An 18,484-nucleotide genomic window follows, 5' to 3' on the forward strand; every position below is an offset into this window, starting at 1 on the left:
GCTGATTGTTGCTACTGGGTAAAAAGTTGAAGAAACCAGATGGCTATTTCTGGCTTTAAACTTTTTTTTTATGGCCCGAACAAACACTTGATGCCAAACAGTGCATCACTTCACAAATCTGAGGTAGAACATTCAAAACTGTTATAATAAAATCTTTCTTCAACAAATATGAGTAAAATGTTTACGTAGTCTCTTTTCCTCAAAAAATAAATCAATATCTTAATAGAAAAATGAAGTACAGATTCGTTTTATGATTCAAATGAATTCATTTTGCCCTGCGATGGACTGGCGACCTGTCCAGGGTGTTCGCCCGATGTAAACTGGGATTGACTCCAGCCCCCCGCGACCCTGTATGACGATGGATGGATGAATTCGTTTTTTTAAAAGTTGGAATAAGAAACTGTATTCCTTATTATTTTGTCATCTTTTTTATGCAAGCCTTTTTTGTATGGGATTAAATTCAGTTTTACTTTTATTTTATTCCAATTGATTGACCGGAAGTCGGTCCGCCACAGAAACGTTCCTACAGGAACAAGGAAATTGAAAAACTTCATTTAGCAGCGGCTGCTGTGAATCAAGCCCCACCTCTGCAGGTGGATGTAAGCCATTGTACACTGGAAATAGGTATGTCTACGATATGTATACATATCATGTGAAATATTGAAAAATTACCTACCATTAACTGCTAATAATTACAATAACCAATGATTTACCATCTCGCGAAGCCAGTTAGCTAGTTAGCAGCAGGCTAACCACAGCTGTCAATAGATTCTGTGACAATGGATGGGAGAAAAACGATTTCCATGCTCGAGCTGCATGGAAACCTAGATAATGACCATCATATGAATATTGGACCACCCGCTTTAGATAAAATGCGTGATATCCTGTCTGCCTCAGTAATAACTGATATATAATCACGTATTTGAAGTGTATAGTTGATAACGTAAAGTAAGTTACTGTGTGTGTGTGTGTGTGGGTGTGTGCTGCCTTCAGGGTCCAGTGTGTCCAGGCTTTATTACGTTACAGCGGACAACAACATGGGACTGCTGTCTGACCCCAACAGAAGACGGGCTTTGATCAGCCTGTTAACTCGCCTCAATGCCCCAATCTGGTAAGTTTTTAGTCCCTGAACACCCAACATGCACCTGTGCTTATAACTTATGAGTTCTGTCATTTTAATTCCATCCCTCCATCTTAGTGTGGTCTGCTACATTGCGGGTGTGGCCTGGTTCATGGGGTTAGCATTTGAGCCGTTCACTCTGCGGACATACATGTCAGAGAATGCCATGGGGTCTACCATGGTGGAGGAGCGCTTTCCAGCAGGGGAGAGGGCGTTGGCCATGGCCAGAGAGTTTTCAGCTCACAAGAAGAAAGCAGGGTAAGCAACACAACCCTACAAATAAGGAAGACATGCCTTGAATGAAAAAGTCAGTTTATAATAAAGTGATTTGATAGTGATGACTGGTTTTCTAGAGCATGGAGGGTCTGCACTGACTGATATGAACAGCCAGGACTTTTTGGAGCTTCTGACAATGTACTAAATTAAGAAATATATTTTGTGAAATGTATGGCGAGACTTTTTGGAAGGTTTCGTAGAGTGTTTTTTGACTGAAGCCCCTATAGTCCAATAATGTTTGCTCCTGTTCCACCAGTCTAATGCAGAGTTGTTTCTCTGCAGTGGGATGCCAGTGGATTGGCTGCTGAAGACCATGCAGGCTCGAGGGCTGGAGGTGTTTACCCAGAGCTTCTCTCGCACGCTGCCCTTCCCTGATGAAAACAAAGAGAGATATGTAAGTCTGCCATTGAAGATGTATGCAGTTGTTGTATTGAGGACTCTCTGCTCCTCTTTATCATACTCTGTCCTCTGTCTTCTTAGATGGTAAAAGGCACAAATGTATATGGGATCCTTCGAGCCCCCAGAGCTCCTCGGACTGAAGCCCTGGTGCTGAGTGCCCCCTGCACCCCAGGCGATAACAACAACCAGGCAGTGGGGCTGCTACTGGGCTTGGCACAGTACTTCAGGAGTGAGCACAGAACCCACAGCCCTCACCACCATTTGAATGACACTGCAGTGGCATTTTGTGTTTTAATAGCTGCTGTGTTCCTCAATAGATCAGATTTACTGGGCCAAGGACATCATCTTCCTCGTGAATGAGCATGATCTGATTGGCATGCAGGCCTGGCTGGAGGGCTACCATCACACCAACACTACAGGTAGTCACAAGCATTCAACAAGTCACTGATTAAAAAAAACAACAAGGCTGCAATCCTCAGTTGACTTTTCTTCTATAATGGCACGTCTAGGTATGGACTGGTCCCCACTTCAAGGCCGTGGTGGTTCAATCCAGGCAGCTCTGTCCCTGGAGCTCAGCAGTGACGTCATCACCAGTCTGGACCTGGTACTGGAGGGCCTCAACGGCCAGCTCCCCAACCTGGATTTAGCTAACCTCTTCTATGCCTTCTGTCAGAAGATAGGAGTCCTTTGCACCATCCAGGGCAAGGTGAAGGCTTGTGATGAGATGTTATAGAAACACATTTTCTCTTCTGCCATGTGTTTGGTGAGCAGAATGCTTGGATAATCCACCCATGTCTTGGTTTTTATTTTTGCGTTTCTTGTGTTTCTGTGGCTGTTTGTACAGCTGCAGAGGAATGACTGGGACACTGTGTCAGGCTACAGCCATTCAGTCCAGACCATGATGCTGATGGTGATGAAGCAGGCCAGCGGGCGGCCTTGGGGGGATCATGGCCTTTTCCTGCGATACCACATTGAGGCTGCCACCATCAAGGGCATCAACAGTTTCCGTCAGTACAAGACTGACACCACCACTATTGGCAGGTCAGAGCAAGTGTATACTGACTGTTGTTAGTATTTAAGTTGTTTTTTTTGTAGATCCCACCTTCACAAGGTTTAATTGTTTTTTTTCTGTCTTAATGAATATCCTCTAGGCTCCTGGAAGGAATGTATCGTAAACTGAACAACCTCCTAGAGCGCTTACACCAGTCCTACTTCTTCTACCTCATGCCGTCCCTCTCTCATTTTGTCTCCATTGGTTACTACATGCCAGCCTTCGGCCTCCTCGCCGTCATCCTGCTCCTTCGTGTATCCCTTATTTCACTTTGTTTGATTTAGCCTATAAAATATGACAGAGAAAAGCAAATGAATCACACAGAGCATGTATGTAGACCTACCCTGATTGCAGCCCAGGTTATTGATTAAATGTCAACACTGTTATTGATATGCACTTGTCAGATTTGCTCTTGACTATGATACAGGCATTAGACCTGTGGGTTCAACTTGCGACTCCGCCGCCAAGAACAGAAGATGGAATTGCTGACACTGAGGAGGTAAGACTCATGTTACGACAAAACGGGTCAGAAATTAAGCTATTTACTTATCTTGAGTCAATTAAATCCCCACTTTAATCAAATCTGCTTCCTCTCAGCCTTCCAGTCCAGGAGTGCTGTCAGTGTTAACTCCTCTGGTGATCAGCCATCTGACTGGGGTGGCTCTGTACACCCTGCCAATCAATTTTCAGGAGATGGCTGTGGAACACTTCCCGGTGTCTGAGACAGAGGCTGTGGTCCTGACGGCTATTGCTGTTTACACAGCAGGCCTGGCTTTGCCTCATAACACGCACAGGTAGCTACTTACACCTGCAAAACTAAACAGTCCTTTTGATTTTTTACATATATATTGGTATATCGACAGCATCACATGTTAAGTCTTACAGTATTCTGATGTGCAGTAACATTGTTCAATATTGCGATAATGATGTGTGAATTGTGCTTATTAGCTATACGGTTTCTATGTCAGCCTTGTTGTCTTCAGAACAGGATTTGAATATAATATTTTAAATATAACTAAATGTTGTTTTTAGAGCAATTACAGTGAAGTTTACAACAGCAAAGTCACTATATAAACTCTATCACACTGGAAACAAAACTAAAATGTAAATGAAATTCCTGCCATCAAAATACTGACTGACATTTAGAAAGAATGAAAAACTCCCTCAGTTAGTCCTTCCTCTTGTCCTCCTCCCTCTGCTAATGTGATTCCCTGCCTGCAGGTACCAGTGGTAGAGAGAGGAAGTGCTTGTTTGTCTCAGCCACTAACTAAGTTTACAAGAATTTGCCACTTTTTAAACAAATCATGTTATGCTTTCTGGCTTTTCCCCTTTTGTTTAGTGTGTTATATATCTTTTTTGTGGTACCAATTATATAAACATTGAGGTTTGCAAAGTGAAAAAGCCCTAAGTCCACCCCAAAGGGAGTTGCCATCTCACACAGAAAACACTGCTCCTGAACTGCCTGAAAACAGCTGAATTGTAGTTCTGCCTTTACTTCCGTAATCTGTCCTTCACTTTGTAGCATGCATCATAATGCTTGCCTAGCGGAGTAAAATAACGATAGGGCAGTCTGCATCGTGATAATAAATACTTCAGTCAGTTTCTTATTCATGGCGTTTGAGGCACTCCCTTGTGGTGTGCTTATTGCTCGAGACGGCTTGTATTCATATCGCGATGACTATGAAAACATGATTTATTGGTCAGCACTAGACTTTAATGAACAAAACCTAATTTCTTTACCATGTTAGTCACATTGCTAATGGCTTTTTTCACCCAAACTTTTAGCATAAAATATTAAGAGATGGGGAGTCCGACTTGAGTGCGCATACACAGAGACTCGTCCTCAAAAGACTTCAGACTTTTGAGTCTGCAGTTGTATGGCAACTGCTGTGCCATTCATCATAAACGTTGGCTTTAAAACTTCATACAACAAGACCCAAACAAAGAAGTGCTGAACGCAAAATAGGTTATTAACCTGAGGTTTGTAAACATGTTTAGCTCAGCATTGGCCATCTAACGTTAGCTTGCTTCTTGCTTTAGCTATGACCTACGGGAGATAACGTCGATTAACGTCCCGCTGCCACCACGTTAATTATTAACGTCGGCTGCAAACAGGTTACAGGTTTATTGTTGATCATGTATTAATGTTACAGTTTTATTTAGTAGCCTAACGTTACACTGGGTTTGGGAGTTTGGAGGATGCGTGACTTGCAGTAGGTAATGAGCTGTCATTAATTGTACACTCATTAAGCTACATGGTTGTGCTCTGTAAGGGAAAAACAGGTTACAGAATTCCTTATAGCTATGCAATTTTATAAGCAGCCTGGTTTGAACGCTTGTGAGCATCTCTGGTACCAGTTATATTAATATTGAGGTTACACAATGAATCTGAACGAAATAACTGCTTTTTTGAACACGCGAGAACAAATTTAAAGCAGAAAACTGTACTCAAAGTTTCCACACTGTGACCGTGAAGTACTCATGCGTACACACACAATAAAGAACGATTTTTAGATGTGCGTCTGCATGTCACCTTATTGTTGAATAAGGGTACAGCTTTTTATTTTCAAATGTACGTTTTTTTTTTTAGAATCCCGGGCATCATATCCCAAACTCAAAATCTTATTGAGGCCATAGTTCTGCCATCAACGAGCTGAAAACAACCACAACATGCACAGCATTTAAGAGCTAGTTGAGAGACAGTGAGCAACTTGTACTGCTTTAAGAGGACTGTGTTGCAGGAGAGTGAGCTGTTTGCTGTCATGTTTGTTGAAGGCTCCTGTCAGGCGAGGGGACGGAGCAGGGCTGGAGAGTGCTGAAGCTGGTAGCTGTGCTGTATCTGGCTGTGCTGCTGGGTTGCACCGCCCTCATCAACTTCTCCCTGGGCTTTATCCTGGCCCTCACACTGGTTCCTGTGGCTGCCTTCGTCACACCCCACGTACCAAAGTAATACACCTGGACAGACTCTTTGGCCGTTGTAGCTCTGTACTGCCACTTGTTAGTCAAAGTAAAACCATACTCTCCTCTTCTGCCCCCACTCCCCCCTCCCCTCCTCTCTTTAGGATTCTATCAGCCTTCATCCTGGTCATCCTCAGCCCAGCCTGCACGCTCCTCTTTTCTGTCTTTTTCTTCCAAGAGCTGCAGGAAGTGCCTGTCAGCTTCCAGGAAGGTTGGTTGCTCTACCTGTCAGTCATTTCACAGGGCATCCTGGACCACTCCCTGTATGGCTCTCTGGTTTACCCACTCATAGCCCTGCTGGTCTATCCTTGTTGGCTGCTTTTCTGGAACATCCTCTTCTGGAAGTAAATGCCAGCCATATAGGACTAATGGATGCTTTGATGGTGTTCTCAGGTTTGTCTTCACTGGGGGAAATGTGAGTGACCGTTAAATCCAGAGAGTGAGAAATTGGAAAAGACGTGGAAAGAATGCAGTGACTGTGGACATTTTGTTGATATTTCATTCTTAAAACATAGGAGAAAATCTGGTTTTCTTGACAAAACTAAGCAGAATACTGTTTTGTACTGTACATCTCACTTACAAATAATGTGTGGAAGAGGGGGTGATCTTTACCCATATATAACATGGTTGGGTGGCTTTCTGTGTAATTTGATTTAATGATTTCTTTGTGGTACATAAAGAAAACAACTGCACTGTTTGTTTTATAGCTCTTTTATCTTATCAGGCAGGGTGGTGATAAATGAAACGGCTGTTGAAATGGAAGAAACTACCTGTTAGTCTGCCTCCTTTTAAGACGCCTGTATCTGTTGGTCACTACATTAAATATTTTTATACTTTATTTGAAAACTTTCTTTGAAACATGTTTTTCATATTTATAAATGCCAAATTAAAATACTGAAACGTTTGGCTCTCGTGTTTCATGCTTAATGTAAACAAACAATGTGGAGTCATGGATCATAAAAAGATGGTTGGGAAAACAAAGTATGGAACCTAATGCAACATTAGTACCTGCATTAACTCAACTTAGACTTGAACCTGCTATGGAATGCTGGCTTTTGCGTGGGAAAAACTGCAATAATGGAGGACAGTAACATGAACTACACTTTAGGTCAAAAACACCACATTTCTTCTTTAAGCTGGCAGACTCAAGAGATACACTAAAATGTCCTGACATAGTTCCTAGTGTGGGTCAACGTAGTAACGTAGATATAGCCCAATCCAAGATGATTATTTTACCAACCATGGTAAATTCCCTCCACAGACAAGATTATACAAGTGTATCCCAGGTTGAGTAGTACTCCTGATGAGTAACCTGAGCGTCATCTGACTAACTCCTTTAAGCTGTGCACTTGAATCCATCAATTACTGCATCTCACAAGAACAAGAACAGACCAATAGACAGAATTTGTTTAGTGCCGTTATGTTTATTCAGCTAATGCGAGTTTTTACAGTATTATGTACTAAAACTGATCATTCCATTGCTGCCACAGCTCAGAGAGAATTGAGTAAAATTAGATCAACTGCTAAAATGTACATCAATTACTCAATGCATCTTGTTAAAAATAATACACTTAATACAATGTTGTAAAAAAATAAAAGCACTTGACAAACCCTGTAAACGTGACGCACCTTCTCAGCCATGGCTTCCAACATTGTTTATGGCACCAACAGATGACACACTAACAAAAAAGAACAGGGTTCTGCACAAGGCGTCACCTTTCCCCTCACTTCACAGTTGGCAGAAACTGAACGTTTCTTCATCTTCTGCTGCAAATGCAAAGAGCACGCATCATGTCTCTCTCCCCTAAATTAAATATAAAGCCCTCTGTGTTGTTTACACACCCTGTAAAATAAATAACAAAGTAGGTCAGGCCAAATTCAGAGGTCATGGTTATGTCCATCTAACTGGTCAAAGCTGACGCTCTCCGTTTGCAGTTCTGAGCCTTGACCTGTGCAGCTCTGTGTCATGCTACAGTGCTTCAAACGCTGCAGTCTTCAGCAGCCAACCAGCTGTCAGAGGACTCTCAGTGCATTTGACAGTCTTTGTGTGAGTATTTTGTCAACATGTACGTTGCAGATTTAGCATCCTCACTCCATGTGTGCGTGTATGTGTGTGTGAGTGAGTGCGATATGGCGACCGATGATGGGCAGTCAGCTGCTGCTGCTTAAACCAGACTCCCCTCGATCCTCTCTCCTTCCTTTCTCCTTTGTGAGAGAATATAAGACATAAAAAGAAGGCGACTGTCACCGAGGGAAAAGATTACAAACAGGTATTGATTGCCAGATATTATGCAGTACCTGCTGGATGTGTGTGTCAGGTCTGGCCGTGGCGCAGATTTCGCACCCTGGACGGGACGGCTTGTTGATGAAAGTGCATGAGGGACAAGCCCACTCTGTCTGCTGAGAGGATGTGAGTTGACACAGATTTAAAAATAAATGATTTGGCTAATTATACTGTTATAAACATTTAGCCAGACAAAGTCAGACAAAGCTCATACATAATGTTCTTTATGTATCAAACTTCAGCGCAAATATTGGATATTTACAGGATCAAGTAGCAGTAGCAAATGTTAACAGATATTCTTAAAGATTCACAGTATTATTTAACAGTTTTGTTGGGAACTATAGATTCTAAAAATATGCTTATTTGTATTCATCAAACATGGAGCATGTAAGCATGATATTTCTCTATTAGCTAAGGGTCTAATTGTAACTCTTCAAATATATAGATTACAAAACATAGTTAAGTTAGGACATTTGTCTTAAGAGAAGTTTAGAGGTTTATTTCCCTGCTTTTAAGCTGAAGTAAAAAAAAAAAAAAAAAAAAAAAAAAAAAAAAAAGGTACCATATGGAGTTTTCTATTCAGTGTTTACATTCACCATTTTCAGCAAACGGATTGTGTGTATCGTAGAGGCCTAATGAACATTCCCCCCTCCTCTTCCTAAACATTTGCAGAGGAACAACCTACAATATGTACGTCAATGATTGCTTGCTAGCATTCTTCTTCCTCGCCTTTGTAAGGGCTTTGCTATATGTCTTGGCATGTTACTGCCAACAACTGACGGTTATGGGAAAAGCGTGAACCCATCAGCAGGACTGTCTGCGACACCCTCTCTTGTTCAATGGTATCCTTGTGTGTGTGCACGAGACATACAAACAAAACGATAGGTGCCTTCAAAATTACTGCGGCTGACTTTCTCCGACTGGTCAAATGTGAGCTGCAGGTGACTGCAGGGGCGGGATATAAAAATAGTGCCGTCAAGTCAGACACATTTTACCTGCGTGACTGATCTTGCTACATTTGCAAAGAAAAATGCCGCGAGATCAGGCAAAAGGTGGTTCCAACTTTGTGTAGCCGGAGAAAAGCAACTGCAGCCGCTTGACTTGGCGACTGCAGCCGCCTTAGTCCCACAAGGTTTCAATGTCATGTGACATGGTGACGTTTTGCAGCGCCGGTGAAAGTTGGACACAATTTCTAACCAGCATGCATAAAGTTAAGTCACCGCTGCGGAGCGCCGCATGTAGTCAAACGGACCTGTTGCCTCACTCTTAAAAACACTACTCCATAGCGCTTCTAGTGGTCAGAAAATCCACACAGTACCTTTAAGCTGCGATTCAGCACTCCATTAAACTCAAGTGCATCACTTTGTGTTGAACAGGGGTGGGCACATAAGGGCTCAGATTAGGGGAGTGACAATACACTTAGCTCACAAGACTTGACAATGCACAATATTGGGTTGACCCTTAAACACTTAATTTTCTGCATTCTGGAGAAATATTCAGCACCAATTTATGGTGGAAATGTATTCATTTATATAAAAACAAAAAAAACAAAATTCAGGTGGCAGGTGACAATTCAAAATATAATGGAATATAATACAGTAATCGATAGATAGTTTTTTTTAGCGTAATTTACTTCATTTGGACAATTGGACAAGACATTTGTTTCTTCTATATTTACGCAGCATTGCATGTTTTCTTATGGTGCAAATAAAACTTTCTCAAAGCATTTTTATTTGTCATCTAACATTTATTGTTGCAAGTAATTTATCAGAACATCTTTAATAACAAATACTTTCAAAACATGATGGAGACTTGTCCCCAGCGTAAATGACACCTATGATTAAACTGCACGCTGATATTATAAAAAAGGCACCCTTGACCTCGTCCCAGTATTTTCTACTGTTTTGCTAACAGTATAGACTGATGACATACCTGTGTTTTACTGGCTTTGTTGGTATGATCATTCAGCTGTAGATGCTCAATGTCGAGGACATCTTTGATGTCACCTGGTCTATCGCTTCCTCCACCTGTGCTCCCTGAAGTTGACAAAAGCAACAAAAACCAGTTTATAAAGCAATTCTTTTACTGTGTTGAATGTAGTCTTTACAATGAGTCTGAATATATTAGGACATGTTTCCTGTTGTTTCTGCTGTACATTAGCACATTGGATTTGAAATCAAACAATGACTTTAAGTTTATGACTGTGTTTACATCCAAATCAGGTTGACAATGAAGGAAAGAAGTTTACAAAGTTTTTTTTTAAAACGTACAGATGTTGCAGATTTTCAGACCTTCGACAACAAATTTTGCGAATCATTGACAAAGTAAGTACTGTAGTACGCTGGTACGATTCTTACACTGCAGGAAGAAGTTAACATAAACCTACACTGACTGAAGTCCCTAATCCACAGGCATCTGACACACACCGGACACTGGTGATGTTCTGCTTGTTTCAGGAAATACTTTGCCTTCAGTCTGCTCTTCAGCAAGTCAGGCACATAATGAGATGGCCAGCGCAGAACATTGCAGTGTTTGGCCTTAAAGCTGCTTTGGATATGCATTGTCTTGGGAACTATGTACAAAAAGGGCTGAAAGTCCTACACTGTAAATGCTAAAACACCGTTAAAACTGAAAGGTAGCACTTTCACCTCATATTTATTAGTTTTAAATCCAAAGTCCTGGAGTCAAAAGAATGAGATCACTATAATATTTCTTGCCCAAACTGTGATGGTGAGGGTACATTTATTCATGATTCAACAACTTTATTGTCAGTGTGCAAGCAAAAAGAAATTACATTTGCATCAACCTCAAATGATGAGTTTGAGTTTCACACAGAAAGACATACACAATCTAAGCAATACAAGTGCTATACTCACCCTGGTTGTTGTGAGGAAGCCTCGAGGGCAGGGTGCTGTAACCCCTCCAGTCCTGGGAGGTGGGGCCGTTGCCTGGGGGGAGAGGTGGGGCGAGGAGGGCGCTCTCCAGGTCCTGCTGGAACAGCTGGCGAGTAATGCGGGCTTGTCGTGCAGAGATCAGGTAGAGGTACGCCGTGTCGCCGTCTTTCTGCACCCCGTAGGAGGCCAGTGACCTTGGCTCGGTGCACAAACACTGACCAATCACCCAGCGCTGTACGCGAGGATGGAAGCCGTACTCCAGAAACACCTGAAGAAACAAGAGCGGTGGGAGTTAGTGAATGAAAACCTCATTCACCTATTTAATTACTGACCAATTAAGAATTTTCTAACCTGTTGCTTGAGTGCGGCCACAGTCATGTAAGGAAAGACTTTCACTGTGACACAACAGGACGACGAAACATCCTCCACTACCACAGACAAACTGCAACACAGATATGGCACAGTATGTTGAAAAAAAACCCACATAAGCTGGAAGAAACATCAGCCACAGCGACCTTGAATAAATCTTCAACAGGTTTAATTTCTTACCTGATCTCTCCGTCTGCGTAGTTCTTTTCAGACAGTTGAATTGTGAGCACTGCTTTATGCCGAGCCAGAGCAGACGCGTGCTGTGATGCGGCTTGAGTGTCACCTGCTTCAATCGCCCTGGCAAGCTCCAAGCATAGCTCCTCTAAAAAAAAACCGAAAAGAGGTGGCAATCAAAAGTGACATTTTTAGAGCATGTTCTGGGGTAGAGAAGGAGAAAACACACGAGAGTAAACAGAGACACCCACCAGTGAGCGGCAGCGAGGCTGAGCTCCACTGCTCCATGGTTGCTTCTGTGTGGTTGTGTCTGCCATCTGATTCACATGTGTCAATATTTGCAACTGTCAGAAGAAAAAAAAAATAAATAGAGACTTGTGGGTGTCAACACACACACCAATATCAACTGATATTTATTCCTGCTGCACTTTGCTGATAAAGGCCCCACGTATACATCAGCAAATCCCTTTAACAACACGGATTTTATATTCAGGTCACAGACACATGCACAGCATTTCCTTGTGTGTACTCAATTTACACTTAAACTAATAATTCCTTAATATATCCTCATGTCCATGTTTACAGTTGAAACAAGAATTGACATTATTGTTATTATATAATATAGTGTTATGTTGATTACAGTTTCTCAATGGGAATCATTAAAGTATTCTGATTAATAACTGATATATCCTTTGAACAGAAAACACAATCGGTCACAGAGAAGGCCAAACTGTTGTCAAACTGACCTCTATGTGCCTCTGTTAGTGATGACATCACCACTGTGGCCCACTCCTCAGCTTCACGGTCACAGCGGAAGTTGAAGCGGATGCAGTCGTGGGGCGGAGCAGCAAGGCGCATCTCATGGCAGCGAGGGGATTTGACCTCATACTGCACCGAGCGCAGGTCAAACTCCGCTATGAACTGAGGGTAAAACACAAAAACAAGTCCATCTCTAAATGCATATTGTCATTCTGCAAGGCCAAACGTTCTTCAATTTGTTTTTACAAAAATAAAACAAAAGAATTTGATCCCAGTGGCCATTGTATAATTTCCATTAATTAATCAGCCAATCATTTTCTTTATTAATTGATTACCGTTTGATCTACATAATGTCATGTGAAAAATGCACATTATATTGTCTCAGAGTCCAAGGTGACATCTGCAAACTGATTGTTTTGTCTGACCAACAGTCCAAGATCCAAAAGATATTCCATGTACTAGCAAATCTTCACATTTGAAAAGCTGGAAACAATTTAGACATTTTTACTTGAAAAATGGCTAAAACAAGTAGTAAACACTTTCCTGTTTCAATTAATGAACTTTATGTTTTTGTGCTAGAGCTATGTGTTTTGTTTTTTAGGAAAAAGCAAAATTACATTTAAGCCTTCAAGGCAGCTTTGGACGTATGCAAATACACCTAAATAGTAGCACACTGCTGACTTTTGAATTTGACATGAGCATGGAAATAAATAAAGTCCAAAACGTGAGTGCTAAATGCAGTACACTTTACACCTTACACTTTAGGTATGACGGTGTGAGAAATAGGAAATAATCTCCTGAAATCTGTCAAAGCAGGTCAAATACTCATTCTGACAGGGGAAGTCTCTTCATAAATTAGTGAGTTTGGCAGCACAGAGATTTTACACATAATCTGACCACTAACATTCACTGTGGCAGTGGAGGGAATCATTAGAGCATTGAAGAGTAGACGAAAGCAGCAAAGAGGGATTTGCCTCCTGCCAGAGTGCGTATTTACACTCTGATATGACTGTGTATGAAAAGTCTGCTAGCTCAGACAGACGAGCTAAAAGAAGCTGAGATCAAAGGAAAACCATGCAAATCAAGAAGCATCTCAATTGTCAGGGGGAAATCGGTCTGACTTCTGATTCTAACAAGATGAAAAGCTGATTCGGAGCCCTGCAGATTTTAGGCAGACGGCACACTGTGAACTTGACAAACAAAGGACAGATATGACAGTAAAGTTAGGATGAGGAGAGACGTGCAGAGTGCAAAATAAGGTCAACTTCAGGCATGATCAAGCATGCGTGTCTACAGTTGGGACTGAAGTGCCCATTGACAGTAATCACCCATCATAGTGAAAGAGAAGAAATAACTTGTGAACTGAAATGTTACCTTAATAGATAATATTTTATTAATCTATATTGTTAATTATCCCGCTAAATGTCAAATCATTATATCTTTCAAGTTTAAAGGCTGTTTTTAGGTCCTGAGTGAAAGTTGAAGAAACCAGAATGTGCTATTGTTTGGTCATTCAAATGAATTAAATCAAACATTAATTGAACATTTGTTATTTGTTGTATTTATATTGAGGAAAATGATATCGCAGTAATTATTGTTATTGTTTTAAGCCCAAGATGATGCAATCAAATTGCTTGCTTTATTCAACCAAGATCTCAAAACCCCAACAATACTAAGTTCACAATCAGATATGACAAGGAAAAGCATTAAATTAGCCCAACTGAGAAGCTTTAACCAGCGAAAGTTTGGAATTTTCTGTCTAAGAAATGAAAAGTCAGTTATCAAAATAGTTGCAGATTAATCTTCTGCTTGATCTTCTTTACGCTTGTTAAAGCACTTTGTAACTTGTTTTTGAAAAGTGCTCTACAAATAAAGATTATCATTATTATATTATTATTGATCGTTTTACAACGGAGTAAATTTGCCCTCCAAAGACGTTGTTATGTGCTCAAAAATAGACTCAATGTAGAGAAACTGAAATAAGATCGTAAAGGCCAAGAATATGATAAACGAAACTTGCTTGCAACAAAGAAAAGAGGGTTGGTAGAGCAGCAAATACAAAGCCAACAGCAAGGTGTGCTGTTGAGTTAACGGAAAGGGTGTCAAAAAAGTTCCAGCAGTGGCCAAGTGAAGATAATTTTTTCTTTTATTCTTTTTATTCTATTTCACACTTGATTTGGCAATGTAAGGGCCTGGCTTTATTGGCCATGCCAATAAAGCCCTACTGAATTGAATATTACTCACCTGTTGAAACTGCTGTTTTCAGTTCTGATGTCAGGAAAATTACCCCTGATGATGTCAGAGGTTATCACTGATTGGGTTTGAGACTTAAGCATTTTAACAGAAAGTCTGCTAATGAACTTGGGAGTTTGAAAGATGCAGGCAAAAACCAGGCAGGGAGGTTTTTTAGTTGCATTATGGGAATTGTAGGACCTGATGTTTTTGGAGCTTGACACTTACTACAAACTAAAAGAGAGGATCCCTCTGCCTATGTTGCTTCAATTTTAAACATTCCTTTTTTTGTCTCTTGTGAGTCCCCAAATTTATGAAAGTGCAAAGCTAAATCATGGGGAGTGTCCCTTTAAGACACTGATGGCCCTGCAAGGCTTTAATGCTCATTAACACACCACTAAAACAAAGCTCTTGGATGATTGAAAGATGAAGACAAAACATTGCAACATCTAGATGGGCAAAAAAATTAAAATTGGCCTTAAGGGGGCACCATAATAATGGTATTTTGTTAGCTGAATCTAAAGGCTATACCCTCTGTACCGACATCTCATATTAAGACACCTCAAACCTGCTTGTCAGTCTCAGCTCTACACTGTCAGACTTACTCAACCGTCCTCAGTTAGCATTGCAAATCAGGCTTAGTGTCTGTAGATACAAAATGAGATGGCAATTTCAGGCCAGAGTAAAGCAGTTTAGCCTGCTCACATTGAAAAGTGCTTTATGAAAGCAGAACATTTACCATAAACTCTTTATTGCTGGTTGCTGCTTCAAACAAACATTGAGCCTTGTGTGACATGAGTGTAAGCTGAGGCGGTGGTAAAGCACCTACAGCAGGTAAATGATCTAAATATCTGTGTTGAAAGTGGGTGTGTGGCATGCCAAAACTTCCTGTTAAGCCCACTAATGTTCCACTGTGTTATTAATATCTGTTAGACACAATCATAATAACACTTGTCAATACTCTTATCTCATGTCATTGAAAGGCTCTATTCACCACCCCCAAACAAGCCACCACTGAAATGTAATGTAAAATCCATAATTTTCAAGGTCTAACCTCAGTTATTCAGGTTTCATAGTCTCGCCATTATCTGGTAAAGAGAAGAGTTTCTGGGACCAAAATACAGACTTTCAACAAGAAACAGTGGCACACAAGATGGTGTATGTATTATAAGCTTGTCACGCTACATATAACAAATACAGGCCGGTGGGTGGCGATGGGGAAGTGGATAAGACACATGCCTTTGTGTGTGGGAGAGCAAGACACTTTACCCCTGGTTGTTCCAGAGGCGTTAAATGCTGCTGACCTAGCAATTGTAATTGCTTTGAATAAAAGCGTCAGCTAAATGATTAAATGTAATGAAAACCGGTAGTTTGAGCTGACAACTGATAGGGAAAATGCGGCTGTTGATCATGATGCCCACTTGAAGGATTTCCCCCCTGATGGTATTATTTTAATAAAACTGAATGTGTAGTGAACATGGCATGACTGAAAATGAAAGTGAAACTAAATTACCCTCTTAACTATAGTATTTGTCTCTAAAAACACTGGGAGGCTTTAAACATCATATAGGCATCAATGTTTGAGCACTAAACTTGAGTTATTGCCAGATGAGTACCAGTTATGAAGCAAATGAAGAGGAAAGTTTAAAAATGTAGCTGAATTGTTGGTCTTTGGCGGGGTGTATGTTAAAGTAGATCCTTATAACACTTAGAGGAAGAACTTGGGTGATGTTGCAGCTGCCACATGAAACCTGCTGTGATTTTATCCCCAAATCTGGGTCTGTGTAACTTCCAGCACTGGGGATTGAGAGCTCCATAAAATGGCGTGTGTCTTATGCTGGCATAAAATGTAAATGTGATTCGGCGAGGCGCTTCATCCCAAACATCTCTTACAGAGTAACGGAACACCCTCTAAAACTAAATATGCAGGTGTATGTGTGAAATCTTACCACACTGCGGTTTCCGCTCGTATCTCGCAGCGCCAGTCGGAACTCTCCGGCCCGGTTCGGGTCCATGCTGAGCTGTAGGCGCAAAGCCTCGCTTCCTGCTCCGGGGAGGCAAAGGGGCCGGATCCCGGAATGGCACACCGAAACCCGGACTGACATTAAAACAGTGCTGCAGCATGCCGCAAGCATAGGCCCGCCGCATACAGCCTGCTGGGACGAAGCAGGAACCGGGGCTTGAGAAGCCCAGCCGCCCGAGCTGAGTGCCATTGTCGCGGACACCAGAGGCGGAGTGAGGGTGTCGGAAGTCCCGCGGCAGGTGTTACTGCTGCCCGCTGCTTCTGTTTGGTTTATAAGGTCCAACAGTGTTTGACAAGACCGCGTTTCTTCACGGGCAGGCTGTGGATGTCTCCTCGACTCGCAAATTGTTCCATATCGACCCGACCCGAGCAGACATGGAGCGAAAGAAAAACAAAACAGGAAGTAGAGGAGTACATCTCTTATTTTTGTCCGTAGAGGAACTTGGAACGTGTAACAGCCGAGCTCACATAAATGCCAAAAGGAAACACTCAAAGATAATTAGAAATGTGTGTATTTATTTCCATTTTTTAAACAGCAGAGCAATGGACAAGCAATTAGTAGGCAACGCTAATAAAAAAAACAAATTACATACAACCTCCTGCAGATGTAGGGGCAAAATAACGTTAAGCTTCTTAAGTTTAAAAATACAATATTTAGTTGTTGTACTTATTAAATTTATGAATGGCCACCCTAAAGTAGATATTTTGACATTATGTTTTCTGCAAACAGACTGGTTCCTTATTATAAGGCGTTGATGATTATTGCTCTTTACAAAGAAAACAGTCTGTTTGCAGATAACAGTCATAATATCTGCTTTAGCGTGGCCTTTATTTTATTAGTAAGAAAAACCACAAAGTAATGAAAATCAGTATAAGCTGGTGGCCTGACTCAGTAGCATGTGCACACTGAAGACAAAAAGCAAAAAACTTGCACAAAACAAACAGGAAGGAGTAAAAAAAAATATTACACTTTCTATTCCTGGGGTGACCCGCACAGGGCAGGTGTGAAGCCTCTGACATTCGTTCGACAGGTAATCTGTGACCTTCAAAGACTACTCATCTTTTAAGTGTATTAAAACTGCATGAGCAAGTTAACACATCTTCTTCCAGCTAAAAAAATTCTACTCTCTGCTGTTTGTCCGTTATTTACTACTATCATATTTTGCAGGTTCTTGCAGCATGTCTTTACCCTCAGCTTGTGAACAGTGACAAACTGCCTGTGGACGTCAGAGAGAGGGCCCAGAAGCTGCTTGGGGGATGTGCAGGAGGGAGTGTGGGTAGGAAATAGTCGGCCAAATCAAATTACAAAATAATTTCTACTTTTCTACTGACTTTTGCTAGTATCTCCCCAAGCAGATCGTTTTGGTTGTATTTGCCCAGGTTTTGAGATTTCTGCCACCACCCCAACACAACAAGGGTGAACAGAATTTTGCATGAAGTGCTCATAGTGTAAACAAGACATAGAGTCTATTGCCACGCTGGCGGCTCTGAGGCTTTAATGCTCACTATGAAGAAGTCTTACTATAAGAAATATTTCACTCTAACAAACAAATGTAAGCCTGCTGGTGGAGGAAAAGAGATCACCAGTCAGTAGGATTCCTTCTCTTAGGGATGAGATCTAACAGCAACTTACTCTACAAACCTAGCTGGTTTTCATGGGAACTTCCTCCAACTAAAGAAATAGTTCAGATAAAGACTGTTGAAATCTGTCCTTTATTTGCATTTGGATTGTCCAGAGTAACTGTTTCTGTAAAAAGATGTTGCTCTTAATTTTTCAAGTGTAATATTTAATTATTTTGGTAATAACATGGTGCAGAAATCTTAGAGACATCAGGCCAAGCATTATCTGCTTGGCCTGATGCCACTAGTCGTAAGTATGTAAGGAAGATTTTTTGTGGAGTGGACTCTTTAAAAAAAAAAAAAAAAAAAAAAAAAAAAAAAAATA

The 18,484-nt window shown here is 41.2% G+C and overlaps 3 protein-coding genes across 4 annotated transcripts in view; 2 read left to right on the top strand and 1 right to left on the bottom strand.

The window, feature by feature from the left end:
- The first annotated feature begins 517 nt into the window (after window positions 1-517).
- Window positions 518-6,708, top strand: gpaa1 (glycosylphosphatidylinositol anchor attachment 1). The gene is made up of 13 exons (XM_046051675.1): window positions 518-624; window positions 994-1,111; window positions 1,199-1,378; window positions 1,679-1,790; window positions 1,877-2,024; window positions 2,113-2,214; window positions 2,305-2,501; window positions 2,640-2,836; window positions 2,947-3,100; window positions 3,274-3,345; window positions 3,444-3,640; window positions 5,622-5,792; window positions 5,909-6,708. The coding sequence occupies exons 2-13, from the start codon at window positions 1,038-1,040 to the stop codon at window positions 6,150-6,152; spliced, it is 1,848 nt and encodes a 615-aa protein (XP_045907631.1). The 5' UTR covers window positions 518-624; window positions 994-1,037; the 3' UTR covers window positions 6,153-6,708.
- A 500-nt stretch (window positions 6,709-7,208) lies between these two features.
- LOC123972930 (ranBP-type and C3HC4-type zinc finger-containing protein 1-like) lies at window positions 7,209-16,959 on the bottom strand. Of its 2 annotated transcripts, none has more exons than XM_046052703.1 (9): window positions 16,466-16,959; window positions 12,272-12,446; window positions 11,777-11,869; window positions 11,532-11,673; window positions 11,334-11,424; window positions 10,965-11,250; window positions 10,021-10,124; window positions 8,103-8,201; window positions 7,209-8,009 (listed from the first exon to the last, which is right to left on the bottom strand). In XM_046052703.1, the coding sequence occupies exons 1-9, from the start codon at window positions 16,727-16,729 to the stop codon at window positions 7,956-7,958; spliced, it is 1,308 nt and encodes a 435-aa protein (XP_045908659.1). In that variant the 5' UTR covers window positions 16,730-16,959; the 3' UTR covers window positions 7,209-7,955. The 2 variants fall into 2 exon arrangements, with proteins under 2 accessions (XP_045908659.1, XP_045908658.1); XM_046052702.1 differs by having other exon boundaries at window positions 8,103-8,204; window positions 16,466-16,958.
- Window positions 16,960-17,674: 715 nt separating this feature from the next.
- LOC123972471 (alanine aminotransferase 2-like) overlaps window positions 17,675-18,484 on the top strand; it is a gene marked incomplete at its 5' end in the record, with an annotated part of 7,641 nt that continues 6,831 nt past the window's right edge. The window contains one exon of the mRNA XM_046051985.1: window positions 17,675-17,816. Within this exon, the coding sequence (XP_045907941.1) occupies window positions 17,675-17,816 (142 nt within the window). The remainder of the gene's footprint in view (window positions 17,817-18,484) is intronic.

This window comes from Micropterus dolomieu, linkage group LG06 (genome assembly GCF_021292245.1).
Source record: "Micropterus dolomieu isolate WLL.071019.BEF.003 ecotype Adirondacks linkage group LG06, ASM2129224v1, whole genome shotgun sequence".
NCBI lineage: Eukaryota > Metazoa > Chordata > Actinopteri > Centrarchiformes > Centrarchidae > Micropterus > Micropterus dolomieu.